At 38.1% G+C, this 27,226-nt stretch overlaps 1 protein-coding gene across 1 annotated transcript in view; it reads right to left on the bottom strand.

The window, feature by feature from the left end:
* Positions 1-13,592: 13,592 nt before the first annotated feature.
* The window catches only part of TMC2 (transmembrane channel like 2), a 78,465-nt gene continuing 64,831 nt past the window's right edge, over positions 13,593-27,226 (bottom strand). The window contains exons 18-20 of the mRNA XM_036760508.1: positions 26,783-26,861; positions 22,801-22,906; positions 13,593-13,819 (exon numbers count right to left, since the gene is read on the bottom strand). Of these exons, the coding sequence (XP_036616403.1) occupies positions 13,593-13,819; positions 22,801-22,906; positions 26,783-26,861 (412 nt within the window). The remainder of the gene's footprint in view (positions 13,820-22,800; positions 22,907-26,782; positions 26,862-27,226) is intronic.

Below are 27,226 nucleotides of genomic sequence, written 5' to 3'. Positions count from 1 at the left end.
TGACGCTTCCTCCAAGAGCAGGAGTTTTTTGAATTTTTTTATTGTTTTTAATTCTGAATTTAATGAACACCAAAAAAAGAGATGACATTTCCCTATATGAAGTAGAGTAGAAATAGAGGATGATATACCATACCAAGAATCTTTATTATGTACAGTTTGCTTTTTTAAAAAAATAAAAATAAATCCACCTTATTACTTTCAAAGTTATCTTGCTCATTGGTTTTAATTTCTGGACTTAGACTCTTTTCTGTGCATTTTAAAATTTGCTTCAATAGCTCCCATCTTTCTTTTCTTTTTTTTTTTTTGACAACACATCACTAGCTCCCTTCTTTTACCATCCCCAATTTTCCCCACAAAATAAAAAGGGAAAAACACAATCTTTGTAATAAGTAACCAGGGTCAAATGAAAACAAATCTATAATTTTCCACATTAAAAATGTGCATCTCATTCTGCATCTTGAGTTCATCACCTTTCTGTCATTAGATGGGTAACATATTCCACGTGAATCCTCTGGAATTGTGGTTGGTCAGTGCATTGATAAGAGCTCTTCAGACTTTTCAAAGTTGCTCATTTTTACAATTATTATTTTATAAATTCTCCTGATTCTTGCTTTAGTCTGCATTAGTTCATTTAAGTCTTCTCAAGTTTCTCTGAAAAGTCATTTCTTACAGTGCAATAATATTCCATTACATTCATGTACCATAATTTGTTCATTTCCCAGTGGATGAGCTTTAGTTTCCAGTTTTTGCTACAACAAAAATAGCTCCTTTAAATATTTTTGTACACTTGAATCCTTTTGTTCTTTCTCTGATTTATTTGGGGCTATAGACTTAGTAGTGGCATTGCCAGCTGAAAGAGTATACGTAAGTTAGTGTCTTTTGAGGTATAGTTCCAAATTTCTTTTCAGAATGGCTGAACAATTCACAGGCTGGAACGTTCTACCAACTGTGAGCCAGTGTGTCTACCTTCTCTCTCCCTCCCTCTCCTTAGTTGTCATTGAATTTTTTGTCATCTTTCTCAAACTGATAGGTATAAGGTGGAACCCTGGAGTTTTAATTGGCATTTCTCTACTTTTGGAAATTTTTTTATATGGCTTTTGATAGATTTTATTTCTCCATTTGAGACAGTCTTTTTGGTAACTGGGGAAAAATCTTTTCAGTAATTTTCTCTGTTAAAGTTATCTTATGAAAGATATGAAAGAATTGATTCTTATTTATAAGAACAAGGGGCATTCCTCAATACATAAATGGTCAAAGGATATGAACAGGCAGCTTTCAAAAAAAGAAATCCAAGTTATCAATAACTAAATGAAATAATGCTTCAGTTTGCTAAGAGAGGAATGAAAATTGAAACAATTTTGAGGCTCTGCCTCACTTGTCATCACTCACAAAGATGCCAAAAGAAGAAAATGACAAATGTTGAAGAGATTATAGGAAAACAGTCATACTAATGAATTGTTGGTAAAGCTGTGAATTGGTCCAGCTATTCCAGGAAGCAATTTGGAACTATGTCCCCAAAGTTACTAAACAGTGAAGGCTCTTTGAGATAGAGACACTACATTGGAGATTTTTTTTTTTTTAAAGAGGAAAAGGACTCATATGAACAAAAATATTCTTAGCAGACTGTAGGTAGAAAAAATAGATGCTTGTAAAAGAGACAAAAGACTTAAAAAAAAGAACTTCATATCCTTTGATTATTTGTTTAGGAATGTCATTTTAATATTTTGAATCAGTTTTTTATCTTTTTCCAGAGAAATTTATTGCAAAATGTTTCCCCCTCGTTAACTGTTTTCTTTCTAACTCTAGCTGCATTGTTTTTGTTTGTGTAAAACAAATTTTTTAAAATCAAAATTGTCCATTTTATTCTCTGTCATCTTCTGGTCATTAACTCTTCCCCTTACAGTTGCAATAGGTGTTTCCTTTGTTCCTCCCTTAATTTGTTTATGGTATGACCTTTTATGTACAGGTGTCTCTATTTGGGGCTTATTGTTGTATAAGGCTGGTGACTTTGCACAGCCCTCCCTTGCTTAAATCCAATTCACTTGCAAATCACAGCATCACCTTCCTGATGCCATGGTCCTCTTCCAGAACTAAGGATGAACAAGAACATTTGTTATATAAAATGTGAGATGATGGATTAAACCTAATTTCTGCCATATTGTTTTCCTGTTTTCCCAAGAGTTCTTGTTGAATAAATGAATCCTTACCTCAGGAGTTGTGGTCTTCGGATTTATCAGATACTTAATTATTAGGTTTATTTACTTGTTTATGTTGGGTGCCATTTGTTCCACTGATCAAGTTTTCTATCAAAACCAAATAGGAACAAGGAAAAAAAAACAGGTCATTGAAGAATCTTTGGAAAAAAAATACACAGAAGAGTACAGAAAGAATCAGAGAGAATCATAGACAAGGAAGACAACTTTGAAAGTTACATGTTGAATTCATCATGTATAAAAAGAAAAACAAGCTGCCCATAACAGAGATCACAGTTTCACAGAAAGTCCTCTTTCTCCATATATTTATATATTTATTTACAATTACATATGAAAACACCTATTTTATTTAGTGTCTAAGTTCAGAATAAAAAAAGAAAAAATGAGACAATCCTTTGGAATGATGCTGAATCATTAAATTAACTTAGGTAGTATTTTCATTTTTATTATATTAGTGGCCTTCTTGAGAGTATGGACTACTTTTTACCTTTCTTTGTTTCCTCAGAACTTACACAGTACCTGGCAAAAAGTAGGTGCTTAATCAATACTTGTTGACTAACTGACTGATGATTCAATCATGAGCATTTAATATGGCTCCACTTATTTACTCTGTCTTTGTTTCTGTAAAGAGTGTTTTGTAGTTGTATTCTATGTGTTTCTTGGTCGGTAGACTCCTAGATATTTTATACATTCTTTGGTTATCATAAATGCATTTTTTCTATCTCTTCCTTTTAGTTTTTGTTGTTTATTTTTTACCATGTAATTTTTCATATTTTAATTTTTATGATAGTGTATTATATTTGTAGTATTCCTAATATTGAACAAATCTTGCATGGCTTAACATATAATCTTTGTGATATATTGCTATAGCCTCTTTGCTAGTATTTAAAATTAAAAATTTTTAAAAGCCTTAATGCATAGTCAGTTTTTTTAATTGTCCCATTTACAGTTGATAAACATATACATTCTTTTCTGTTACTAATTACCAGATATTTGTTATATCTAACTTTTCTAAAAAAATTTTCAGATCTTTAACTTTTTTGTTTATCTTTTGGTTAGATTTGTCTAGATCTGATAAATACATTGAGATACACAACTATTATAATTTTACTGTATTTCTATAAGTTGATTAACTATTTTTAGGTGCTAGGACATTTGGAGTATATATGTGTAGATATATATATATATGTATATGCACATATAATATATGTATATGCACATATATAACATTGATTGTAATTCATTTTCTTTTAAAATTCAACTTTCTTTTTATTTTCCATTCCATATTCTCTCTAACCACCCCCCATCCCTCTCCACCCCATCGAGAAGGCAAAATATATCAAAACCATTACAAATATGAAGTCATGTAAAATAAGTTACTGCAGAGCCATGTTAAAAAAAACACCCCGAGAAAAAGAAAGAGGATACAATATAGCTCAATCTGTACTCTGAGTCTCTCAGTTCTCTATCTGAAGGTAGATGCCATTTTTCATCGTGAATATCTGTAATTGTGATGGATTACTATTTTAATCAGAGTTACTAAGTCTTTAACAGTTGATTATCTTTACAATATTGTTGCTGCTGTGTTGTTCCCCTGGTTCTGCTCACTTCACTTTACCTCAGTTCATATAATTTTTCCCAGGTTTTTCCTGAAACTATCCCCTATATAATTTCTTTTAGTACAATAGTATTCCATCACATCCATATATCATAACTTGTCCAGCCCTTCCCCAATTGATGATCATCCCCTCGGTTTCCAATTTTTACCACCACAGAAAGAGCTGCTATAAATATTTTTATGCATTTGGTCCTTTTCCTTTCCTTTGATCTCTCTGAGGTATAGACCAAGATGCAGTATTGCTGCATCAAAGAGTATGCTCAGGTTAATAGCTTTTGGGGTATAGTTCCAAGTTGCTTTCTTTTTTTATTTTTAGACTTTATTTTTGTTTTTAGTTCCAAATTCTGTTCCTCCTTCCATTCCTTCCTCCACACATTGAAAAGGCAAGAAATACAACACCCAATTATACATATGAAGTCATGCAAAACATAATTCTACATTAGCCATGTTAAATGAAAGCAAGAAAAATAAAGGAAAAATATGCTTTAGTCTGCATTCTGAGCCTATCAGTTCTCTTTCTGGAGGCGGATAACATTTTTCATCCTGAGTCCTTTGGAACTGTGGCGAATTATTATATTGATCAGAGTTGCTAAGTCTTTCAAAGTTGATTATCTTTACAATATTGTTATTACGTAAATTTTTCTCCTGGTTCTGCTCACTTCAATTTGTCCCAGTTCATATGTTTTTCCAGGTTTTTCTTAATCTATCCTCTTCATTATTTCTTACAACACAATAGTATTCCATTACATTCATATACCATAACTTGTTCAGCATTTCCCCAGTTGATGGATGTCTCCCCAATTTCTGATACTTTCCCACCACAAAAAAGCTACTTTAAATATTCTTGTACACATGAGTCCTTTTCCATTTTCTTTGATCTCCTTGGAGTATAAATCTCATGGCAGTATTGATCTAGGTCAAAGGATATGCACAGTTTTACAGCCTTTTGGGCATAGTTCCAAATTGTTCTCCAGAATGGTTGGATTAGTTCACAACCCTGCCAACAGTGCATTAGTGTCTGAATTTTTCCAAATTTCCCTCCTCCAGCGTTTGTCATTTTCCTGTTCTGTCATGTTGCCAATCTGATGGTTGAGAGGTGGCACTTCAAAGTTTTTAAAAGGTGCATTTCTCTAATTATTAGTGATTTAGAACCATTTTTAATATGACTATAGACAACTTTGATTTCTTCCTCTGAAAACCGCCAGTTCATATCCCTTGACCTAGTCAGTTTGGGAGATATAAATTCATTTTCTATGGTCATAAGCATTAATGCAACTTCACAGTTTATCTTTTTAAATCATGTCTATTTTTGTTGTTGTCTTGGCTAAGATAATGACTGCTACTGAGTTTACCTAAAGCACGATAGACTTTATTTCATGATAAGGGTCTTTATCTCTTCCACAGCCTCCCATATTCCTAAGAAAGTAGAACAGGAGTAATGGAGGGAAGTTTCAAAGAGGTGGATTTAAACTTGTAAAGAAAAAAAAATCATGATTTGAGATGTTCAGAAGTGAAGTGAGCTGCTTTATAAGGTAGTGAATTCTCCCTCTTTGGATGTCTTCAGATGGAGGCTAGGGGGCTATTTTTAAGGAGACACAGTCGAAGGGATGTCCATTCAGACATGGGTTGGACTAGATGGTTTCTTAATTTCCTCTATACTCAGAATCCATGAACCTATCAAAATCACATTGGGTTAGACTGATATCTTCTCTATGTCAACACTATGTTTCTATGAAGATCATTATGTAGGAGAGGGTTGCAATCCTCCTCACTGTCCCCAAAGGGTAATTTGCAACCATAGACTTGGCTAAACTAACTTATGTATCTAAACTTGTCTCTAACCAACTTACATTTTCAACTTGTGAGTTTCTTGGGGAAAATGATTTCTCATTGTGCAAAGTGGGACTTTCATCTTCAAACTATCTTTAAAACTATTCTTTAAAAATTTAAGGATATGAAAGACAGAGAAGGCATTAACTCTGAAGTCATAGAACTTGGATACAAATCTCATCTTTAATGCTTATTCCCTCTGTGACCTTGGGCAAGACACTTGATTATCTGAAGCATAGTTTTCTCCTCTGTAAAATAAAGGGGGGTGGGATTAGGTGAATTCTGAAGTCCCTTCTAGCTTTAAATCTGTGATCCCATGACCCTTGATTTCTAGTATTGATAAACAACTCTATGCATTTCTGATGCAGGTATTTAATGATTTGTTACATCTTAATATTAGACATCAACACCAGTTACATATTTTGCAATTATTTACATTTAAATGAATTAATTTAAATGCACAAAAAGGCATAATTTTTTGATTACTTGCTCTAAGTTTTAAAAAAAATTCATTTCCCATTCATCCTCATTCGCATTTCTTCCTACATGGTCCCTGTTAGTATGTGCTGTTCTTCTACCTCTGCTTTTTTTTTCTACTTTGCATTATTTCCTAAAAGTCTTTCCAGATTTCTCCATTTTCTTTATACTTGTTAGTTTTAATGCTTTATCATACTCCATTCCATTAATGTACCACAATCTATTCAACCATACCTCTCTATTGTTGAATAGCTCTTTGTGTTTTGCCTTTACAGATTATGATCCAAATGTTTTTAGCCTCTCCTTTTTAGCTATTCGGTTCCCTCAGGGCTGCCCTTCTGTGTAATATGTTCTAATGCTACCAGGTGTGTCTTTTTTCCTAATGGCTGTTTCTGTAGCAGAGGACTGTGGGGGACCAACGGCAGTTCATCTTTGTCTTTGTAATGAGCCCAACTCAAGGACTCTGATGTCAAACTAGTGAATCACAATCTAATGATGATTCATTCTTTTTTTAAAAACAATATAATGAGAAAGTCCCTTCTCATAGATACAACTCTCATTCCAAAAATAAAAATCAGTGTAGCTTTTATTCATTAAAGGAAAAGTAAAAATTGAAGCTAATGAACAGGAAGTCAAGAACTTATTAAATGAATGAGAGAAAAGTAAATAAATCAAGGCAAACACATCCTTTTTGGGCTTTAAGTCGAATGACTCCATTTCCCTGTAAATGACTTCAATGTCAGGTGAATTATTGACCTTAAAATGTAGTTGGATGCTGTGAAAATAGGTAAAAACTATTCAAAAGGGAGATTTATCACTTGCCCACTATTGTGAGTACTATTCAAGGTGAACATCTCAGAGCTACATGCCTCCATTGCATTGTAATTTTTATAGGCATTGTTTTGCTTATGAACAAAATAATCTCTGTATTTTGAAGGTTCATAGATCTTCATTTAATAGATACATACTATGCGTTCAGCTCTGTGCTACATGCTATGGTTGATATAACGAACAACAGTATGGTTGAGAAAAAAGTTGAGCTGAATATGAACAAGAATATAAAGTAAAATCAATGACTCTGATCAGGCTTGAGGCTTCTCATCAAAAAGAAAATGAAAAAATAGAAGAAATTTTGGGCTTTTAGTTACCAAATTGTTCAGGAACTCAACTCTGCAGCTCATGGGAGAACATTGGTCTAATAGATGGCTGTGTGATGGAATTAGTCGAGGCCCATTTAAAGCTTGTTGGTTATGGTTACTACATATCAGGGCTCCCATCATGCTCTAGGAGAGGGAAGTCCTCAGAAATATTCTTGGCCCTCTCAGCCTTCTATTTTGGCTTTCAAGTACTAGTGTGCCAACAGCCTTGCCTTCTTCCTATTTGGAAGAGCCATTCTCTTCATCCCTTGGTAGAAGTTATTGGGTAAGTCACAATCTCTTTGGATCTTGGTTTCTTCACCTGCAAAATGAGAGGTTGAACTAACTGGTCTCTAAGTTCTCAAGTCTGTGAATTATGTCTATTTGATATTACTCTAAGGCATATGTTGATATAATGTTTTAAAACTGTTGTAAGATTTTGGAGGACTGCTACCTAGGGGTTGGGAGAGGGGCAGTGTCGCTCATTTAAGTGATGATTCAAGAGAGAGACCTTGGGGAAATGGGTAGTGTTTGTAACAAGCAGGGAAAGGCTTGATAATTGATTGAGTTCAGGCTATGTTAGTCATCTCTGCTTTGGAAATGGGCTGAGAACTGAAGGTGTCTGTCCCTCTGAGAGTAAACAGGAACTTGAGTCAATGTTCCTAAAGGGAACACATACAATGCTACAAACCTTGTTAGGAAAAGTCGTTTGTTTACCCAAGCTGTGAAACTTTCGAGTGTGCTGGCCCAGCTTGCCAAAGAGATTACTAGGTCAGGGCTCAAACTTAGAAAGGAGGGATAACTTCCAAAAGGTAGCTAGGACCTTTTATGCCCTCTTACCTTTGATCTAAGGGTTGCCTTTACCTTACAGCACTCAGACATTTAAGAAATAATTTTTGAATGCAGGAAAAATTGAAAAAAGAAAAAAAAATTTGCATTGCTTAGCATTATCTAATCAATCTCAACTCCATAAAGATCCAGCCTCGGGCACAATTGTGAAGTCATTTGACAAACATTTATTGAGTATCAACTACATACAAGACACTAGAGATGCAACGACAAAAATGAAGCAGTTCCTGCCCTCAATTGGCTTATATTCTACAGGGGAGATGCAACATGAACAGAAATGGATGCAGTTCAAGGAAACCTAAAGAGGTAGAGAATAGGAACGGGGTGGAGTTTGGTTCTCCAGGAGAGAAGAAGAGGTCAGGGAAGGCTTCCTGAAGGAAGTGATGCCTGAGCTGAGCCCTGAAGGAGGAGGAAGAGCTGGGATAAAGAAATGAAGAGGGGGTGGATTCATTTCAGGCATGGGAGATGGCTGATGTGAATCCGTGGAAGCAGGATGTAGAGTGCTGAGTTCTCAAAATTTGAATTCAGCCTTTCTTCTTAGGGCAGAGGCTCAGGACTCTGTGCTTTGTCCTCCTTCCCCTCTTTATTCTTATTTTCTGTCCCTTTCCTTTTCTTTTCATCCCCATTCCTGTTCTTCCTAACAAACAGAAAAGGATCTAATGTGTTACCTCGGGCAAATCCCTCGAACTGAGGTGTTAAGGACATAATGTTACCCCTCCTAGGGAAGAGGTTTGCACTGAGACCAAAATGGCTAGTTAGTAGTAGATAATGCTAGATTTGGAGTCAGTAAGACTTGAGCTTATATCCCATCTCTGAAGCTTATTTTTTGTGCTACCTCGGGCAGATGACAACTCTCTGAACCTCAGTTTCTTAATTTGTAAAGTAAGGATAATAATGCCTATAGAAGTCATATTGAAGGGCTGTTGGGCAGCAATGGTCTATAAAAGCCATTGTTATTCCTTTGGTTTCCCTGGCTCTCCCAGTCATGAACTTCAGCTGAGCAAGCTGCGTAATACCGATCAATGATCTTTTTTACTTTGGAAGGGAGGTCCTGATTGAGGGGAGGGCAAGGGCTGATGGAAGTTCCTGCATTGGTAAGTGGGAAGAATCATTGTACAAACAAAAATCAGAAGTGTTAAGGGTCAAAAACCAGGGGAAGTCAGTAGTGTCTAAAGAAGAAACGTGATCATAATAAATATCTGCCTGTGGAAGGCAGGGATGCTGGATATGACTTGGCTCCAATAGATTGTTATGGAGGTGTTGAGCTTAAGAAAGAGTTTTCTCAATTTGATGTATTCATAGTCATAGTTTTTAGAGTTGGGAAGGACTTCAGAGGTCACCCAGTTATATGCCTGTTACAGGTGAGAAGACAGTTTGAGGCATTGAATGACTTGCCTAAGGTCATACAAAGGTTAACTGGCAGGGCTGAGATTTGAACCTGGATCTTCTGGTCCCAACTTAATGCTTTCCCCCCATTGTACCATGAATCAGAAGTTCTTTGGGCATATATAGGATTTCATTCCAGCCATGTTTACCTGGCTTTTCCCTATAGCTTTTTCTGAGCTCCACTGACCAGGAAAAGTCTTGCTGCTGCCATGATTTTCCATGGCAATGGCTGACTTTAAGTAGTGATAAACAAAAATGGGGGTGTCAGTGGGGGGGAAACACATTTGGGTTGGAGGACATCTTCCCAGTGCCCTTCAGATTTCATTACATAGGTACCTACCTGATCTAATTAGAGATAAGCCATCTCTAGACCATCATTAGATTGCAAGCTTCTTGAAGGCAAGATCTGGGTCTTAATTCACTTTCATATCCCCAGTGCTTTGTATAGGGTCTCACACAGGGTTTGGACTTGGTAAACATTTGTTGAATGCTCATCTTAAACAGTGGCCATGAAACCTCCTGTGGAGAAATGCTCACACTTGGTCATGCCAGAGGTGCTGTTTAGCTAGACCTATTGGTGTGTTTCTGATGTAGTGCAGTGGAAAAATATCTTATTTTGAGTCAAAGAATCTAGGTTCGAATTTTAGCTCTGCTGCTCACTCCCTGGGTGATGTTGGGCAAATTACTTGCTCTCCAAGAGCCCTGGCTGGGCTGTAGAATGGGAATACTGGGCTGGGTAACCTGGCTGTTCCTTCCGGGTCTAAATCTGTGGTCCTGTCATAGTGAATGTATAGCCAAAGGGAGTAGCAGAGGGACATGGACATGAGGAGAGAAGGCATTTTATTGAACAGAATGGTGCTAGTCTCGCACCATTGAGCTTTTTCTTCTTTAGCCTCAGGGGAAATGTGAGATAGATTTAATCTTTCCTGCAAATGCCAGAAGAAAATTTTTTTAAAAATGTTTTTTGACATCAGTTCACAAAATGGTCCTTATCATCACCCCTAGGATTATTTATTTATTTCTTAAGAAGAGGCAGTGATATAATACTCTGACAGGCAGCCTGGCAAATTGATGCAAATTTAACCTTCAGGCAATAGGACAGTGAGTGGCTAATGGATCTGAAAATTCCCTACAATGGAAAGAATTATGTTTTTTGTTTAACAAACAGAGTGAATATGGGGGAAAGTGATGTGCATTTGTAATTTCCGTGATTATTTTTGTACTTCTGTCTTTCTATTCTTACCTGGGTCACTCTGAGTTATGTGACCTTGGGTAAGTCACTTGACCCCTGTGGGCCAGTTTCCCCTCTGTAAAATGAAGGGGGTTTTAGAATAGATTATCCCTCCAGTCCCTTCCAGTTACACATTCACTGATTGAATGATTCTGTTATTCTATGAATGTATTATTCCATTATGTGGATCTGAGCTTGGTCCCTTACTAGTTAGTAAGGGATGTGATGCTGGACACATCACTCCATCTCTCTCATCTAATTAACCTCATCTAATCTATCTCTCCATTTTAATAAGAATAGCTATGACGGCATTTATATAATGCCTACTATGTGCCAGGCACTAAATGCTTTACAAATACGCTATCATTTGATCCTCTCAATAATCCCATGAGATAGGGGCTATTATTAACCCCATTTTAGAGATGAGAAAACTGAGTCAAAGAGAGGTTGTGATAGGAGTTATGCAGCTAGTAATAATAGTTAACAATAATAGCTAACATTTATACAACACTTACTATGTGCCAAGCACTTCACAATTATTATCTCATTCGGTCCTCATGACAACGCTGCGAGGTAGGTGCTATTATCCCTATTTTACAGATAGTAAAACTGAGGCGGTCAGGGTTAAGTGACTTGCCCAGAGTCACACAGTTAGTAAGTATCTGAAGCCAGATTTGAACTTGGGTCTTCCTGACCCCAGGCCCAATGGTCTATCCAATGTACCACCTTGCTGCCTGTAAAATGAGAGAATAGGGCATTTCCAGTTCTAAATCTGTAATTACATGATCCTATGAGTAGACGAATTTTAAAATTCCTCTTAGTGCTAGCATTTTGTGATCTGTGATTCCTTTAGTCTATGATCTCATGATTCCTTTACTCCATGGTTCTTTGATTTTTTGATTCCATGATTCTTTGATTTTTTTATTCCATGATTCTCTATTTTCTGTGATTCTAGGCCTGGATGTTTTAGCTGTGTGACCTTGGCCCATCACATTTCCTCTCTTGGCCTTAGATAACACAATTCCACATGCCTATGATTTTATGTTTCTGCGATCCATCCCTTACTTGCTCTCTGGACTTCAGTTGTTTCACAAGAAAAGTAAGGTGAGGGTTGAGGCTAGCCCTAAGATGTTGTGAGTCTATAACTCTGTGATTTTATGAAGTCAAATAACTTCTGTCCATTCTGCAGGATGGAATATCTGTTCTGCTTAGGACTTGTGTCTTCCATCTTAGTCAAGCATTGGTCCAACTGAGGTCTTCAAAAACTGAATTCAGGTGGAAAAGCTCATGATTCTGTAAATCTAGGGATACTATCCCAGATGTATCACTTACTGATCATGAAACTTAGACAAATCAATGCTTTCTATTTACCTTTTATTATAGTAGCTTATATTTATAAAGCATATGAAGAATTACGAAGTGACATACAGATATATGTACATGTGGATATATACATATGTATGTTTTTTTTTCTTATTACTTCTTCACAAGAACCCTGTGGGAGTGGAGAGACTCACTCAAGTTCACACGGGTAGTGAATAAGTAGAACTGAGATTTGAACACAGATCTCCTTCAAATTTAAGGGCTCTTTCCATTATATGGCATCATCTCTGTAGTCCAAGATTCTTTCGTCCCACAATTCCATGGTTCTTTGGTTCTGTGGTGATAGTGCCAGATCTGGGGCTAATTGACTGTCAGAACTTCGGCGAGTCAGTCAGTCACTCTGACTTTCTCTGTCTTTGTGGGGAGGATGGGTTGGGCTAAAGTCCCCTCCAGTTCTGCCATTCTGTGCCAGCATTTTCCTGATGCTGTGTTTCCTCCCATCCTTCCCCAACACAGTGATGCTACTTCATCTTTCTTTGTGATGTGATGCTACTTCATCTCTCATCACTTTTGCCACCTGCAATATGAGAACTAGCCCCACCCAGCACTAATAATCCTGTGTTTTTGTGATTCTATGAATGCTGAGAGGACCTAGTTTACAGCATGTGGTGATGCTCAATTAGATATGATTGAGTTTCCAGAGGCTGGTCTGTGAGCTGGCACAGATTGCTATTGAAGGAGAGCAGAGTCCCAGTTCTGTACCCCGCATGATCTGGGTTCTTCAGGTTAAAACTGGCATGGCTCCTTGATGTCCCTGGGATGTTGGACCCTTTCTCTCTGCTTCCAGACCACTACCCCACCTCCCTGCACTTCTTCCCCCAGAACTGAGGCCATTGTAATGCCCTTTGAAACCAGGGATTATTTTGTTTTTTAAATTTTTGTATCCCCAGCACTGAGCACAGTGTCAGGCACATGGTAGGAATTTAGTAAATGCTGACTAATTAATTGGTTGATTGATGGAGGAGATAGGGTGGGCTGTTATCTGTGCTCATGAAGGCACCTTTGGACTCCTTTTTCTCTACCTTTGGTCACAGTAGGTGTGTTTCAGATAGCAGAAGTTTGTCCCCTCCATGGGCACACACACCAAGAAAGGCAAGAATTGCCAGTCCCAAGTCCTGCTCCCATTTCCCAGGGATGGGAATCTCCAGACATCCTAGAAGTATGAACATTCACTATAAACCTAGACCAACTGAACCTAAAAGAGCTAAGAAGCAGACACATGGAAGGGGCCAGAGGTAAGAGGTAGTCATGGGAGGGAAGGCCTCATGGCTCTGTTTTAAAATGAAGCTGAATCATTGTCCCTCCACATTTCATACTTTGCTACAACCTGGCCTGGAGAATAATAAAACAAACCCTTATAAGAAAATGGGAAGTGCTCAGTCTAATGGGAGGATTATACTTGGGGGGAGGATGGGGGCAGTGATAGGAAGACAGGTAGGAGTGATTCAAACTCAAGCTCTCCCTCTGGGTCACCGTCCTGGGTTTCCCTTTCCCCTTCCAGGCGGTGACCCCGGTGGCTGGAGGTGGGGCTGGAGCTTTCCAGGTGAGGGTCCTCCAGACTTTGGACCAGGGGGTCTGGTTACTGCCAGGCGCAGGCTAGCTGGTAGCATCATTCCTCTGCCAGAGCTGATATTCTTGGCGTCCCCCTCCTCTTTCTTCTTAGGGTGGTTTTGATTATCAGATTCTGATTTGTTTCCTTGAGACAAAAAAAATTAATGGGAGAGAGGAGAATAAATAAAAGGATTAATTAACAAGAATCAGTTTATTATTTCTCCCTCCCTTTTTTTTTCATTTTCACTGCATCCTCACACTAAAATAACACACTGGTGAAGTTGTTCAACGCTGGAGAGGATTCTGGAAAAATGGGTCGGAAAATTTCAAACTCTCAAGATTTTCCTCCACAAAAGAGATAAAATAGCACCTCTGGGTGAACATAGAGCAGTGAAAACAAATAAGAGTAGGGGCAGAATAGGAGTCCTCTTGGGACAATCAGAGAAGACCTGAAGAAAAATCTCTGGATGAGTTTTCCTCCCTGTGAAGAGTGAACACCTCCAGGCTAGGGTCCACCTTAGCAACTTGCAGCAAGCTGCTTAAACAACAAGGGGCAGCCCTGTGGTTAGCTGGGTTGGGAGGCTGCCTCTGCCCCAGCCACAGGAGCTTTTACTCCCAGGACAGTGAGGGGAGTTGGGCATCTGACCTGGGGAAGGTCTGGGGAACCTCCGCTGACAAGGAACACCAGACCCAGCTGTGCTGTGGAGGGTGGTGGGGGAGAGAAGGAACCAGCATGTGTGGGGTGAGTGCAGAAGCAGTGGGGCAAGGATGCCATTGACTGTGGGCACTTACAGGAGGCTGGAGATCTTGGTTTGAATTCAAGGTCAGAGAGGAGAACTCAAGAAGATCAGAGGCACCATTCCCCATGCCCAGGACCAGAGGTACTTATAAAAACTAAATTATTACAAAAAATGCACAGGCAAAGGAGTAAGAATCCGAGCACAGAGAGATACTATGGGAATAGAGAAGATGGAGGCTCATCTTCATAGGAGGATACTGAAGCAAAGAAGCCCTCTTTCTACCCCAAATGGTCACTTGTCCAAAAAGAATTCATTGAAGAACTTTAAAAAAGACTTTAAAAATCAAGTGAGAGAGATGGAGGAAAAGTTAAGAAGAAAAATAAGAATAATACAATAAAAACAAGAAGATTGTGACAAGAAAGTCAACCAATTATTAAAGGAGATCCAGAATTTTAAGGAAGAAAATGACTCCTTGAAAATCAGAATTGGGAAAGAGGAAGCCAGCAAAGAAGAGATAAAAAAACAAAACATAAAGAGTGAAAAAAGAAGAGAATGTGAAACATCTCATAAGAAAAACAACAGACCTCGCGAACAGATCAAGAAGAGAAAACACAAGAATAATCGGGCTACCTGAAGGTTCTGATCAAAAAAAGAATCTTGATACAATAATAAAGAAATAATTAAAGAAAATTGTCCTGAAACATTAGAACAAGGGGGGAATGTAGAAATAGAAAACATGCACCAATCACCACCCAGAAGAGATTCTATAAGGAAAACTCACAGAAATATTATAGTTAAATTCTGAAACCCACAGATCAAATATTATATATTTGATATAATAATATAATAAAATAATAAATAAATAACAAATAATAAAAATATAATGAAATATTATGAGCAACGAGGAAAAAGCAATTTACATATGATGGTACCACAATTAGAATCACACAAGACCTAGCATTGATGACATTAGAAGATCGCAGGTCTTGGAACACTATATATCAAAGAGCAAAAGAACTGGGCCTCCAGCCAAAAATATCATACCCAGCATGACTCTGAATGGCAAAAAAGGACATTTGATCAACTGTCAGACTTTCAGGACACTGTTAAAAAACGAAACAAAACCCTGAACTCAATAGAAGATTTGACATAGAAGAGCCAAGAGAAATGTAAGGTACATACCAATGACCAATTACAAGGGACCAAATAAGGATAGAATGTTTACCTTTCATGTATGGAAAATCTAAAACCTATGTCTAAGATTGTTACTAGTAATGAGGTAGCTTATTAGAAAGATCGGGGTAGACCTGAGTATATGACTTTAAAAAAAGTAAAACCATTCAAGAGCAGCTAAAAGAGTAATTAGCTTATACAAGTGAGGTGCAAGAGGAAGAACCGATACAGAAGAATTAGATGGGGGAGGGGGCTGTTAGTTCTGGAAACCTACTTTCATTGGGAATGAGTTTAAGAGGGGAAAATACATGCACATTTACAAGAGTATAAAAGTCTTCTAAATTTAAAAAAGAAATAAAAGTAAGGGGATAGGGAGGGGGGAGAGGATAAAGGAGGGATCTTTAGAGGGGAGGGTGAGGGAATAGGTTAAAAGGGGGATATAGAAGGGTATTTAGATTTAGGCTAATGGGAGGATAAGGGAGGGAATTTTAGAGGGGAGGGGAACAAAATAAGGCAAAGGGGTATATAAAAGGGTGTTTAGATTTAGGGGAATGGGGGGATAAAGGAGGGATGGCTGGAGAGGGGGTAGGTTAAGTAATAGGAGGGCAAGGTAGAAGGTAGAAATAAAGTAGAGGAGTTAGGAGAGATAGGAAAAAAGATATGCACAAACATAAAAACCAGATTAGGAGTAGAATCTCTTAGGAAGAGCATATGTATAAATATGTATGTATATATATGCACATATACATATATGTATATGTGAATGTATATATCAATACCTATATATAAATATATCCATCCTCAATTGTAGCCTTGGGTGGTGGTGGGGGGAGGGGAAAAAATAACAAAACAAAAAACCAAAGTAAAAAGTGTACAGCAGAGAACAAAAGAAAACCTACAAGGAAGCAAAGAAAAGATGGACAGCTTTCAACATAATGTACAGTATTTAATACTTAGGCTTTCTTGAAATGGTAAGTTATTGCTATATATTCTAAATCCTCTCCTATGTTCTGCTGTGCACATGGCGTGTTTTTTTTAATTTTTAATTTTATATTTAAGTTTATAATATTTCTTTTTCTTTTCTTATTATGTTTTTAAGTTTTAGTATTTGTCCAAAAAATTAAAAGAAAGCTCAACACACTTCCCCGGATACATTTACACATATATTTTTTCTACATACATTTGAATGCTACATACATTTTCAACTCCCATTCAGGCCTTTTTATCTTTATCCATGCCTTCCCATAAATCCTCCACAGTGGAGTCAATCCCAACTGCTCTAGGTTTCCCCCTGTATCTCTTGACATTATAGAAATACCAGGGAATTCTACGTTCTGTCTATTGCTTATCACACGCTCTCATTATAGGACTGGTTCATCTCCTGGTTCTTGAGTCCTCTCTGGTCCTATGATCCACATGCTTGATGCCACTTCTTCTGCCCATTTCTTTGTTGGTAAATATGCTATGGCCTACATATCTACCATAAAAATTAAAAATTGACATTCCATAATTCTTTCAAGTTTGCCAAATGTTTTAAGTACATTATCTCATTTGATAGAAAATTATTGACCCAAAGAAATGGACCTTTGTTTCAGGAAAAAGCTTGGGGCTTATTAAAAGCAATTTTCACATATAATCTAGCCTGCTCTTCTCCTTTTCTTTAATTATGACCTCAGTTCACTGTCCTTCTGCAATGCCTGAGAGCTATGCGCAGATAGACCCAGCTCTATGGGTTATCCATCCAACTACATATTAAAATCTGGAAAATTGGCACTTCACATTTACTTAGTTTTTCCTGTGAGGGTAGTCAGACTCTATTTCTGAGTCATTATGGATCTCATTTAAGAGTGTTCTAGAGCTTAATACCATCAGCACAATGTTATCAGCAAAAAGGAGCATTAAGATGATTTTGCTATCTATAGGGAATAATTGTTTAATTTGGATTCTGTGCTAGATATCCTCCAAGACAGAGGCAAACATCTTCGGTGAACATTCTTCTTGTCCTATGCCTTGATTGATATTAATGATCAGAGGTTTGTCAAGCAAACATCTTTGTTGTTACGTCTTTCAAAGAATCTTATGATTTTAACATATGGTCCAGGACGCACCTTGTTGAAAGAAATCATTTTTGCCTGAGGCAGCATTTTGCTTTATCACATCAAGTACATTTTTAATAGTCAATAAATAGCAAACACAGTGAATCTTATATATTTTGCCCCTTTCAGTCAATTCTGGAACAAGATGTGGCCTGCTATAGAAAATTATGGGGTCAAACAAACAAACAAACAAAAAAGAGAATCATAGGGTCACAGATACGGAATTGGAAGGGGCCCCGAGAGGCCAAGTAGTCCAACTCCTTCATTCCACAGCTAAGTCTTAATTAAAACCCTACTTCCTACAGGAAGCCGTTCCTAATCCCCCATATTTTTAGTGCCTTCTCTCCGTTGTGATCTTCTCTTTGTCTTGTGCATATTTTGTTTGTACATAATTATTTGCACATTGTGTCCCTCCATTAGACTGTGAGCTCCTTGAGGGCAGTGACTGTCTTTTGCCTTTCTTTGTGTCTCCAGTGCTTAGTGTAGTGCCCAGCATGGAGTAGATGCTTAATAAATAATTGTTGATTGCTTACAGATAAGGAACTGAGATTTGAAGTAACTAAATGTCTTGCCCATATTTTAAGTGGCAGAACTAGATTTTAAACTGAGGTCCTCTGACTCTAAATCAAGTGCTCTTTCCATTACAGTGTGATTTTTTTCCTCTCAATCACTCAGAATCTTTTCTTCTTTTGACTACCTGGAGAACCAATCTGTCAATACCCTCAAATTTATGTTGCCTCTAGTATGGATCCCCCCAGTGTATAGCTGTTCTACTATAATTGCTTTTCTCATCTTTGGTTACTTTAATGCTATGTCTACTTCTACTTAGAGTAAATAGCACGAACCATTATGTGAAGAGACTGAATGTGGTGGTTCTGCTGTCATTGATGGAAAAAGAATAATTTGTTATAGAAATCTTGATGAATCTTTTACATTTTTTCATCTGTTGTCCTTCCAGGCTTATCCTTAAATGCTCTTGGGAATTTTCTGAGGCTAATTGGATCCCACACCAAGCTTTGTGTACATTTATTTTTCCCTCCACTACTGTTCACTATTTTATGAGACTATTGCCTCATATACTATTCATAATATTCCAAAATTTTCCTTCTTAAGATTTTACAAATGAGTTTATATCTTAAGCTGGTGTTGCCCTTGCTTGTCATAGTTCTCTGTTTGGCAAGGAAATTAAGTGTCTGTTGACAGAGTTTCTATGCTATTTTTGGCTTGTTGTGGTGATTAACATAGATTAAGCTTTCTTAGAAAATAATAATTTTCTATGTTGACTTCTGTTCTTTTATACATTTCCCATTTTTCAGTATTTAAAAATAGTTTAAATACACTTAAATAAGCATTAACAGGCTTGTTTAAATTAGTCAGATTGAACTTTTAATCATGTCTCTCTTTCTCATTCTTCTTCTAATTTGGTATTGATTTTGATCCTTGCTCTAATAAGTTGGTAGTCTGACTACACACAATAGCTGATTCAGAAATGACTCTTACATTGGTAACCAGCTTTTGTGTGTTAGATTACAATTAATTTCATTTTTATTATGTCAGTTGGTGCCTGCCACCTAGGCAGCTCCAATTGTGTACATAGAGAAGATCTGTGGACCTTTCATTTTTTATTCCTGAACCATATTATTCACCGCATTTTTCATTTCCCTCCCTTCTGCCCATCTTTAGAACCATTGAGTATAGATTGATTAACTTTGAGGAGTATATTGACTTCTTTATTGAACTGCTCTATTTCTTTATTCCTTGTAATAGGTGTTATCACAAAAGCCGCAGTTATCTTTATGATGATCTTTGTGCAAATGCTTATCAAGCACTGCAGCAGGATTCTGTCAAGATTCTGTGAAATATGTCTGTTGTCTTTGGGAACATGGTGAAAACGACTCCACCAACTCCTTTATTTGCTTCTTTAGGGAGAACCTATGAGTCCTTTTTACATTTAGGTGCATGTTCTTTTTGTCTTGTCTGTAGCTAAATTGTCGAGACTAATATGCTTCATTTTTTAAATTATTATGTCTGTGCTTTGGTCGCCTTTTATAAGAAGTCCTTCCTAGTACCCCCAGCTGCTGATCCCCGCCGAAGGTTACCTTCTGTCTGATCTCTCTATGTATCTATTTATGTACATGCCATTTCCCCTATTAAAATGTAAGCTTCTTGAGGACAGGGCCTATTTTTGTTTTGTCTTTGTATCCCCAGTTCCCAGCACATAATAAATTCTTAATAAAGATTGTTGATTGATGGATTGGTCACTGGATAAAGATGTGACATTGAAAGTACCAACAGTAAGTTAATCACAGTCTAAAAATTGTTGATTCTTGGCACTGTCTCCTGCTTTTGCTCTTTGTCAATACTCCAGGACTGAACACTATTTTGTATTTTTCTTTCTTCCCTGGGTTGCCATGGCCAGTAAGTAAAGTAAGAGGAAATAAATTATTGCAGTGTGTTTGTTTCATATATGATACAAATGAGATAGGTGGAATTAGCCAATCAGCTTCCTAAGACTCTGACCTCCCTTTTCATCTGTACTTTGTTCAGAGGCTATATGCAAAGAGCCAACTCTGATTTCAACATAAGGATGGTCGTTGGAAAATTAGGACGAGCTTTTTATCCAAGTGTCCATGTACTGGAAAAACCCATCTCCACTGAGCAGTTTTTTTTTCTTTGTTTTGAAGTGTGTGGTTTTAAAGAGGCTTTGGGAGTAGGCATGGTTAAAGCCATAGTACCATGAAATGAATGGCATAGTTGCTTATCATATTTTCTTGGAATTATGCTAACATTTAGCGTTTTAGGTAAACATCTCCCAGCCTTGAGGCTCTATGTTTAGAAATTAGGATAATTTCTGGGGAAGCAGAGCTGGAAGACACCCTGATTTATCTGTATAAAGAAGGTAGTAGTCCACACTTAAAAAAAATCAGCCTGCTCTCTCTTACAGGGTTTACTACAGCTACCAAAATGAATGGAACTCTTTATTTCTATTAACCTCTATTTCTTCCCAGCTGGCACATTTTAATTAGCTCTAGATAAGTAGCAGTGGGGTCATTTGTTCTAAGGTGGCAGGAGAAGGGAGTAATTTCAGAGTAATGTTGCCTACCTCTTCTCTATTCTGGGTCCCTCCAATAACCACTCTATTGATTTTCACGAAGTTGGGCTATTTTCCTTCATATTCATTCTTAATCTGCCTAAGAATTATTAAACAGTTGGTACATAGTTTCCAACAGAGCTGGCTGCCCATCAGGGCTAGCATGGCTGGTTGGTGTTTGGAGGTGGTGGAGAGCCCTGTGATGCCATGGGATGATCAGAGATGTCCTCATGAGTTTCAATTACCACAGCAGATGTTGTCTTATCAATTGAGAATTAGTGTCAGGTTGGCAATCTTTCATGGATTGTAATGATAATCTACTACCAAGCCGTGTTTTGATCCTGTAAATTTCCAGGCTCCTCCTCCTCCCCCCATTAAAGTATGAATGGTGGATGAAAAGGTTCCATTTCTCCTTCCCAAGTGCTTCCTCTAGAAGGTTGTTCTCATGGAGCAAACAAAGGCAGTCCCTAAATATGCAGGTTTAAGCTCACTACCTTTCCAGCCTGAGCTTGTAGCCTACTATGCTTTAGCCAAACTAGGAGCCTACTGGTTCCTCGAATTGAACATTCCATTTCCCACTTCCCTGAATTTACACAAACCATCCATCATACCTGTAATGCACTCTTTCATCATTTTCACCTCTCACACTTCTTATTTTTCTTCAAGGCTAAACTCAGCTTAGGGGCCACCTTCTTCATAAAATTTTTCCTGATTCCCCCCAAGTTGTTAGTACTTTTTCCCTCCTCGTATGACCTAGTATTTGCTTATCTATGTGTGTGTTATATTTGCTCAGTAGATCGTCAGCTCCTGGAGAGTAACAACTCTCTTCCTTTTTGTCTTTGTGGTCCAAAGTGCTATGCCTGGTGTGTAGTAGGCAGTTCATAAATGTTTGTTGAGTTGAACGATTACTTTTTCAAAGGAGAAAGAAAAGTGGGAAAAAAAGCACCTGGTCTTCATCCACTTCTCTTCCTTTAACATGAAAACAAAGGAAACCCCTCCTAGGGAAGCCTGCCAAAGCCTCACTTCAGCTGCCCTATTGCCCCAGGCCCTACAGTCCTCCTCTGTTCCTATGGAATGGAGGAATCATTTTTAGAGATCCCTGGAAACTCTTGAGCTGATTTCCCTGAAACCAGCACACAAGGGGCTGGCTCTGCACAGTGCATTTGAAGGGAGCTGTAAAGGCATCTGTGAATGCTTTCTTCTGTCAGCAGGGTCTAGAGTGCTCTGTTGGTTAAAGGGAATAAATTAATCAGGTTGTCTGCATTGAAATGTATGGGTAGTTGAGAACATGAGAGGAGAGAGGGATGTGGAACAGGAGGGAATCTTGGAGGAGTCATAATAATAGCTGGCATTTCTATAGGGTTTTACAATCTACAAAGCAGTTAATGAATATCATATCCTTGCGACCTCAAGACAACCCATGGAGGAAGAACTACTGGGCTTATTATCCACATTTTAGAGACAGGGAAACAGCCTCCAAAAAGCTGAGTAACTTGCCCCTGCTCACGTAAATTCTCATGTGTAAGAGACAGTATTGACTCTAGATCTGCCACTCTTTTCCCTGATACAGCTGGGTCCTAATTAGTGTGAATAAGTGGGTGCATTATTAGAATCTGTATGGCATATGTCCGGTGGGTTGGAATTGCTGACCATACTTTTCACGATTATAAACTTGAATAGTTTGAATACACTCGGCTACTTCATGGAATTAATTATTCGCACTAATCAGGACCTAGTTGTCGATACTCAAATTTCAGGGCATCAGGAGAACCTGCATTTTGGTGTGGTAACTCAAAGATAAGAATAAACACCTCTTGTGAGGTGTTGAACGAACAGCTAAAAGCTTAAGTAGTTACGCTCTTTCTACATCTTAACCATCCCCCTTGGAACAATATAGCACTTCCCTAGCCCCACCCAGTAACTCCCAGAGACATCAGCAAACAGACAGGTGTCTCCACTCTCCATCCACTCCTGGTCCGAATGGATTCGGGATTGAAGAGGAGCATGGGGTTCGAGCATTGTTTACCTTCATCACTGGTTTGGAGCTGGTTCATGTTCTTGAAGCTGTTTGTGAAGGTTTTCATGGCAGCGCTGGCTTTGATGCTTTTGCTTGTCTTCTCAGCTTCTCGGAGCTACGGGAATGACAACAGCAACAACAACAGTAGCAACAGCGACAACAGCAGCAACAGTAACAACAACAGTAGCAACAGCAGCAACAGCAACAACAGCAACAATAGTAACAACAACAGCAACAGCCACAACAGTAACAACAACAGTAACAACACCAGCAACAGCAACAACAGTAACTACAACAGCAACAAGAACAGCAACAGCCACAACAGTAACAACAACAGTAACAACAACAGCAACAACAACAGTAGCAACAACAGCAACAGCAGCAACAGCAACAACAGTAACTACAACAGCAACAAGAACAGCAACAGCCACAACAGTAACAACAACAGTAACAACACCAGCAACAGCAACAACAGTAACTACAACAGCAACAAGAACAGCAACAGCCACAACAGTAACAACAACAGTAACAACAACAGCAACAACAACAGTAGCAACAACAGCAACAGCAGCAACAGGAACAACAGTAACTACAACAGCAACAAGAACAGCAACAGCCACAACAGTAACAACAACAGTAACAACACCCGCAACAGCAACAACAGTAACTACAACAGCAACAAGAACAGCAACAGCCACAACAGTAACAACAACAGTAACAACAACAGCAACCACAACAGTAGCAACAGCAGCAACAGCAACAGCATAACTACCACAGCAACAACAGCAACAGCAACAACAGTAACAACAGCAGCAACAACAGTAGCAACAACGACAACAGCAACAACAGCAACAGCAGCAACAGCCACAACAGTAACAACAACAGCAACCACAACAGCAACAACAGCAACAAGAACAGCAACAGCAACAACAGTAACAACAGTAACAGCAGCAACAGCCACAACAGCAAGAACAGCAACAGTAACAACAACAACAGCAACAACACTAACTGCAACAGCAACAAGAACAACAGCCACAACAGTAGCAACAACAACAGCAACAGCAGCAAGAACAGCAACAGCAACAACACTAACTACAACAGCAACAGCAACAACAACAGCAACAGCAACAACAGTAACAACAACAGTAACAACAACAGCAACCACAACAGCAGCAACAGCAACAGCAATAACTACCACAGCAACAACAGCAACAGCAACAACAGTAACCACCACAGCAACAACAGCAACAGCAACAACAGTAACAACAGCAGCAACAACAGTAGCAACAATGACAACAGCAACAACAGCAACAGCAGCAACAGCCACAACAGTAACAACAACAGCAACCACAACAGCAACAACAGCAACAAGAACAGCAACAGCAACAACAGTAACAACAGTAACAGCAGCAACAGCCACAACAGCAAGAACAGCAACAGTAACAACAACAACAACAGCAACAACACTAACTACAACAGCAACAAGAACAACAGCCACAACAGTAGCAACAACAACAGCAACAGCAGCAAGAACAGCAACAGCAACAACACTAACTACAACAGCAACAGCAACAACAACAGCAACAGCAACAACAGTAACAACAACAGTAACAACAACAGCAACCACAACAGCAACAACAGCAACAAGAACAGCAACAGCAGCAACAGTAACAACAACAGCAACCACAACAGCAATGACAGCAACAACACCAACAACAGCAACAACAGCAACAACAGTAACAACAGCAACAGCAACAACAGCAACCACAACAGCAACAGCAACAACAGTAACAACAGCAGCAGCAACAACAGCAACAGCAACAAGAACAGCAACAGCAACAAGAACAGTGACAACAGCAGCAATAACAAACAATACCAACAACAACAGTGACAAACAGCTAGTACCTTGACGGTACTTTAATGTTTACACATTGCTTTACAAATATTATGTTATTTACTTTACAGCAACCCTGGGAGTTGGATGTTAACATTACCCTCTTTTTATAGTTGTGGGAAACTGAGTCAAAAAGAGGTTAAATGACTTGCTCAGAGAAGATTTGAACTAGATCTTTCTGCTTTCAGGTCCAGGACTCTATCTACTGTGTCACCATAACTGCCTTTGTGACGCAAATGGGGGGATGGGGCGCAGGTGATTGAGGGTGGGGAGGGAATGGTGAGATCCCTAAGAGCAGTTTTATTTCTTTAATAGCTTATCTGAAATACTCTCAGTTATTGATGCTATGGATAGCTATTATATACTGCTTAAAAAAGGGAGGGCAGAAAACTACTTTGTGAACTGAAAGAAGTTTTGGTTAGAAGTGTGGAGAAGAATTGATATTACATAAACAAATACACATATGTATATAAACTCCTTGAGGGAAATGAATATGAATGAAATATATAAATATATACATATATAAAATATATCTATGTATTATCTGTAAAAGATAAAAGTGTAGTTCAATTCCTTTGGGAGATTATATTTGTATATGTGTGTATGTATGTGTGTGTATGTATGCACATATATGTGTGTATGTATTTATGTATGTATGTATATATATATGCCATTTCCTTCAAATAATTTACATATGTACGTGTCAGTGAGTGTGTGCATTTGTTTCTTCCAAGGAAATGTCCAAGGTACTAGAGATACTGAGCAAAGACGGATTCATTCACACACACACATGTGAAAAAATATATGTGTGTGTGTATACTGATACATACAAATATGCACATATGTTGTCCTCTCTTTGTATCTCTAGCACCTTGCACATAGTAGGCACTTGATAAATGATTCTGGAATAAAGCAGCATAACATATGCGGAACATTTTGTCAACCTTGATTTACTATATAAATGTCAGTTATTAATGTTAGACAAGGCAGATAGTGGGTTGGGAGGAAGAGGGGATGGGGTGGGGGTGGGGGCTATTTCTTGGTGTGAGGTCCAGCAGATGAGTCAGCCTCTGGAGATTAAGTAACATGTTATCATGACAACATGCTTTCCTTGCAATATTATTCACAGGATTAACTTTAGTCAGGCTGAATTGCTGGGGTTATAAATTTATCACACATGCATAGTTTGTGAATTCATTGTAATTCCACTCTAATTTGGCATGAGCTAATATTCCTGCTTGTTATAAATCATTACCATTATTATAATTAACCCCCAAATGCCCCCATATATGAATGGATGCTATTGAACAATGTAAGTGCTAATTTCTTTTTTTTGATGCTGAACTTGAGATTTGGTTTCAGGTGAGAATTTCAGTTAATTTTTTGCTTTATCTCTAGGTGCTACAATGGATAGAGTATTGGACTTGGAGTCAGGAAGACCTGAGTTCAAATCTTCACCTTGATGCTTATTAGATGTGTGACCGTGACACTTAATCTCTTTCAGTCTCAGTTTCTTCATCTGTAAAATGGGGATAATGATAGTTCTCACCTAACAGGTTTGTTGTGAGATGAAAATGTAAAATGATTTGCAAACCTTAAATTACTATATAAATTCTAGCTAAAATTATTATTATTAGTAATACAGGGTGTCCCTAAAGTCTGGACACATAAGAAAATTGATGGCAATGTGGAATTATTGCATCGAGTTCATGTGAATCTTGCAAAACGCATCAACCTTTGCATCACAAACGATGGAAATCATAAAACGTGGTTGAAAATTTCATTCATTTCATTTCTTGAAAATATGCATTTTTGCCTATGTGTCCAGACTCTGGGAACACCCTGTATATCTGGGCTCGTGGGGTAAGTCTATTTGAAAATGAATGAACCTGGGGCATCTAGGTGGCTCAGTGAGTAGAGTACTGGCCCTGGAGTCAGGAGCACCTGAGTTCAAATCTAGCCTCAGACACTTGACACTAGCTGTGTGACCTTGGGCAAGTCACTTACCACCAATTGCCCTCTCCAGAGAACAAAAAGAAAAGAAAATGAACGAATCCATCCCTACACTCTACAGGAAGGAACACCTATTCTACTCACTGCCTGGATTTTCTTCCTCAAGTGTGTATTGGCTCGTGCAAGGCCTTTAGAAACAGAATTCAAGTAGTAGATAGCCAGGCTGCAAAAGAGAAAAACATGATTTAATTACCTTTGGAATTAATCACAGTTAAAGTTCAATACTGCTCAGTTTCCCAAGGATCCAGGGGGCAGAGGCCTGGGGAATGGAGACTCTGCTCTTTTGCTGAGAAAGAGGTACTTTTATTTCCCTAAAGCATTTTTAAAATGCTTTCCACATTGGAGAAGAATATTGATGATTCTGAGTGGTAAGGGTTGGCTGAGAGTGACCTGAGATAGAAAAAAAACAGTGTGTGTTGGGGGTGGGAGGCATGAAGGGGGTGGTGTTCCCATTCCCACTCTAAAACTTCTTGAGCCATGGAGATGCATTGATTCATTGATTTGATAAACATTTCTTAAATGCTTGTA

This window comes from Trichosurus vulpecula, chromosome 5, assembly GCF_011100635.1.
Source record: "Trichosurus vulpecula isolate mTriVul1 chromosome 5, mTriVul1.pri, whole genome shotgun sequence".
In the NCBI taxonomy this organism is placed as follows: domain Eukaryota; kingdom Metazoa; phylum Chordata; class Mammalia; order Diprotodontia; family Phalangeridae; genus Trichosurus; species Trichosurus vulpecula.
Note: the sequence above shows the minus strand (reverse complement) of the source record. Positions and strands in the feature narration are given on the sequence as shown.